General features: G+C 31.8%; 1 protein-coding gene across 5 annotated transcripts; it reads left to right on the top strand.

Moving 5' to 3' along the window:
- Positions 1-581: 581 nt before the first annotated feature.
- LOC115233260 lies at positions 582-3858 on the top strand. 5 transcript variants are annotated; one of them, XR_003883763.1, is made up of 5 exons: positions 582-848; positions 934-1041; positions 1622-2958; positions 3047-3193; positions 3307-3858. XR_003883763.1 is itself a non-coding variant. In XM_029803570.1 (4 exons), exons 2-3 carry the CDS (start codon positions 970-972, stop codon positions 2888-2890), a joined length of 1341 nt encoding a protein of 446 aa, XP_029659430.1. In that variant the 5' UTR covers positions 582-848; positions 934-969; the 3' UTR covers positions 2891-2938; positions 3047-3858. The 5 variants fall into 5 exon arrangements, 2 of the variants coding, with proteins under 2 accessions (XP_029659430.1, XP_029659429.1); XR_003883762.1 differs by having other exon boundaries at positions 3047-3858; XR_003883761.1 differs by having other exon boundaries at positions 1622-3193.
- The last annotated feature ends 529 nt before the right edge of the window (positions 3859-4387 follow it).

Here is a 4387-nt window from a genome sequence, read left to right as displayed (position 1 = left end):
AAGCGGGGAGCACACACTTTTGCATAAGCGCATAATCATAAGCATAAGGAATTTGATTGGTCAATTTCCTTATGCATAAGAAAATGGACCAATCAATTTCCTTATGCTTGTGATTATGCGCTTATGCAAAAGTGTGTGCTCCCCGCTTTACCCACATTCACTTTTCGGTACTGTCGGTCAAATCTCCATGTGGTTCATGTCCGTGCTACATCCACTTTTCAATAATGTCGGTCATTTGGTTCATATCCGTGCTACATCCACTTTTCGATTTTTTCGATAATGGTGTAGTACCATAGACATAATATATCTAGACCGAGCGTTTGCCTTTATTTAAGGAGTAGGGGTAAAGATGCACGTAGAAAAAGACATACTCTGTTTCGTGCCTCTTGCGTTCTCTCTCGCTCGCACAGAGCATAGCGCTCTCTTTCGTCATGCTACGTGCGAGTGAGAGAGAACGCAAGGGGCACGAAACAGAGTATGTCCTTTTCTACGTGTATCTTTACCCCCACTTCTTAAATAAAGGCAAACGCTCGGTCTAGATATACTATGTCTATGGCCTCAACTGACTGTGGCTCCCTTCCTAAGTGCGAAACAAAGAACCACGCATCAGTTACGTGCGTATACATAAATTATACAGATGACCCACGTATACATGCACGCGTGTAAAAATCGCGCGAAAAAGGTTATTGCGTCATCTGCCATAAAAAATTATTTTAATCGTCGTTCAATTTTTTAATACTTTTAAACGTGCTTTTATATTCGGTCTTATTAAAGTGCGTTTATTGACATCTTTATAATACTATATACATATATTTGAGATTGTTGGAAATTTAATTCAACTTGTTAAGGTAGGCTAAAAATTAAATTAATTTATAACCTATAAAATAATATTCAGAAGTATGTATGTAATGAAAGAATAAATTTGTTTTGCAGGCAATAATTTTTAATTCAATCAATTAACTCATAAAAATGTCATCAGAACATGATGGCGAACCTCGCAAGAAAAAATATAAAAATTGGTTACAGCATGATACTGTGTCGGTACGTATATATACAATTCATATAGCATATATATATATATACATATATAAGTTCATTTAAGCAATCATGCATATTACTTAAATGAAGAATTGTGTATTTTACACTGTAGAAGTAGAATAATATGTATTTTCTACTGTAGAAGCAGTGTATCACATTTTTTTATTTGCATGAAACTATAACTCAGATTATAATAATGAAAATGGAGTTATAATATTCATCGACAATATTATTTCGATGAATATTATATAATGTTGAGGCATCTTTAAAAATTGTTTTGCATTCAATTCATTACATTTTTATAGCATATATATAATTATAGTGCGTAAACACGATATTATAGTAATCATGCAATTGTAATAAAATCATTTCTATAATTTCAGCCGAAAATAGTGATTGTTTCGTAGATTTCAATCTCCTACATATTCTCCTACATAATTTAGCTTTGTAATAGTAACATTTAAATTTTCATTAGAAAATAGCAAAAAATGAGATTCTTAATATTCTTGAAGTTAAAATAGACAAATAAATTTTACAAATCTAAGATCACCTCTTCATAAATGTAATTTTTGTAAATATGCAGGTACCGCTGAGAACGATTCAACGATGGCAGTCAAATAATAATGCAGAATATGCTATTTCTATTGCTAATCATGATAATAGTAAACCAACGGCAAGCGGTTCTTCCATTAATTTCCAAGAATGCAGTTATGCTAATGATGTTGAAAATCTTGATTCTGATGACGTAACCGTATCAAGTACTTTAACTTCAGAGGATAATGGAAGTGAGGCTTTTGATATTGAGAGCAATCATGTAGACAACACAAGCAGTAGTGATAGTCTTGAAAACGAGAGTGATCCTAACGACTTCAATTATAGACAAGATAATAGCGATAATGATCATGAGCCTAGATGGCAAAATAATACGATAGATATATTATTGTATGAAAATAGTCAAATGACTATCGATGAAAGTCTTTTAACTCTCTTAGAATTATACGTAGAACATAAATGGACTAAAGCTAGTTTGAAAGGCACTTTAGAAATGTTGCATAAAATGCTATCTGATGATAACAATTTACCAAAAACCGTTTTCAAATTGTTCCAATGTATTGAAAATTTGGCACTATCGCTTAACGTTATTAAACACTTCTATTGTAAAAAATGTTTAAGTTACTGTAGTGGTGATACAAGAATACATGAATGTTTTTCGTGCAATGCAAACGTAAAAAGTATTTCTTGCTTTTTCGAAATTGACATCTGTAAACAGATAAAATATCTATTCGAAAAACGAAATATTGCTGACAAATTAAAAGCGCTATCGTCAAGTTCTGACAATGGTCAAATTAATGATATTACGGATGGTTCAGAATATGTTCGAGTTAATTCTAGAGAAGATAAACAAAAGTACGATTTAACATTGATGCTAAATACAGATAGTCTGTCATTAGTCAAAAGTGCAAAAAGTCATTGTTGGCCGCTAATGTTTATTATTTCGGAACTTCCCGAACATTTAAGGGAATCGTTTCTCATTACTATAGGATTGTGGTACGATGATTTGTGTAAACCATTAATGAACACTTTTTTAAAACCATTTTGTGCAAAATTAGAACGATGTTTTCAAGATGGTATCAGTTGGGTCCATCCACGAACAAGAGAAACGTTCATTACAAGAGTTGTAGCTCCTTTGATAATAGCCGATGCACCAGCAAGAGCCCAACTGCAAAATATTTCGAATTTTAATGGCCGATATGGCTGTAATATTTGTGAAATAAAAATGAAACGAGCCAAAAATATCAAAGGCAAAAAAACTGTCGTATCTATCCTTTTCATGATCAAGATAAAAAGCTAAGAACTGGCCAGAGAATGCAAGCTCAAGCTCAAAAAGTACTCCAAACAGGTGACGTTTATGTTAAAGGGGTAAAACGACATTCTATTATTTCAAATCTTCCTCTTCTTGATTTAGGAACGTGCTTGTTACCTGAATATATGCACTCTGTTTTATTAGGAGTAGGAAAGCAATTCGCACAATTATGGTTTACAAAAAAAAAATGAACCTTGGAGTCTAAAAAAATATATCAAAGATGTTGACAGTTTTTGTTAAATATTCGACCACCACATTTTTTCAATCGGATGCCACAGCTTATAACAGATTGTAAGTTTTATAAAGCATCAGAATATTATAATCTAATTCTTTTTTACTCACTGCCAGCAATAGTAAATCATTGGGCAGACGAATATTTACAACACTGGATTCTTTTTGTTAAGGGATTGTTTATTTTGCTCCAAGACAATATTAAAACATGCGAGCTTAAGAATGCAAAAGTTTTACTAAAACTATTCGTTAAACAAATTGAAAGTTTATACGGTGATCGTCAGTTAACATATAACGTCCATCAGCTTTTGCATCTGCCATTTGTAGTTGAACGATGGGGTCCTCTATGGGCTACCTCAGTTTTTTCTTTCGAAAATTTCAATGGATTTCTTGCAAACTGTGTTCGTGGCACAAAACATTTTGGTCAAGAAATTATTAACAATTTAAGGATCGCTCAACGTGTACAAATACTGAGAAATCGAGTTAATGATAATGCTACCAAATTATCCAAGGATAAAAAACCATCGTTACTTGGTAAAAGTATGACTGATGTCAAGTTTAACGATTCCGAGGCAGAATTATTAATTTCTAACAATGTGAATTCGCGTAGCTTAGTCATTTATGTTCAAGCGAGAATAGAAAACGAAATTTACACATCAACGATGTACAAAACTACCAAAATAAATAGTTATACGGTACAACTGAATTTAATAGATAACAGTATTATATATGGTAAGATAAGATTTTTTTTTAGATGGAAAATAACTCATTATGTTTCGTAATGAACTGTTTTAGTATTGAGCAGAGCATTGTAAAATGTCATCCGGAGCGGAGGAACGGGTAAAAATAGATCATATTATACCTATTACAGAAAACAATAATTCATTGCTTTTGATAAAAATGAATTTGGTAAGATCTATGCATCACGTTATAAGAGTTGGTGACTATATTTGTAAACGACCAAATCGTTTTAAAAAAAATTTATAGATATCATCAATCACAATTTGTATACATACAGGGTGTTAGAAAAGTCTGGAAACGGTCAAATATCTCGTAAACAATGCATTTTAGAAAAAAATGTTTCAGACAAAAGTTGTATGGTTTCAAGGGGGACATAAGGTGGTGTCATATTCTTGTAGCTTATCTTGAGAGCTTTTCAAAACATTATAATAAAGTATTTTTTTATTAAGTACTTTTTGAGTTATTTTATATTTTAATCTGACATATTTTGATATAAAAATTAAAATATCTCGT

The sequence above is a fragment of the Formica exsecta genome, unplaced genomic scaffold (genome assembly GCF_003651465.1).
Source record: "Formica exsecta isolate Colony F162 unplaced genomic scaffold, ASM365146v1 scaffold1676, whole genome shotgun sequence".
NCBI lineage: Eukaryota > Metazoa > Arthropoda > Insecta > Hymenoptera > Formicidae > Formica > Formica exsecta.
Note: the sequence above shows the minus strand (reverse complement) of the source record. Positions and strands in the feature narration are given on the sequence as shown.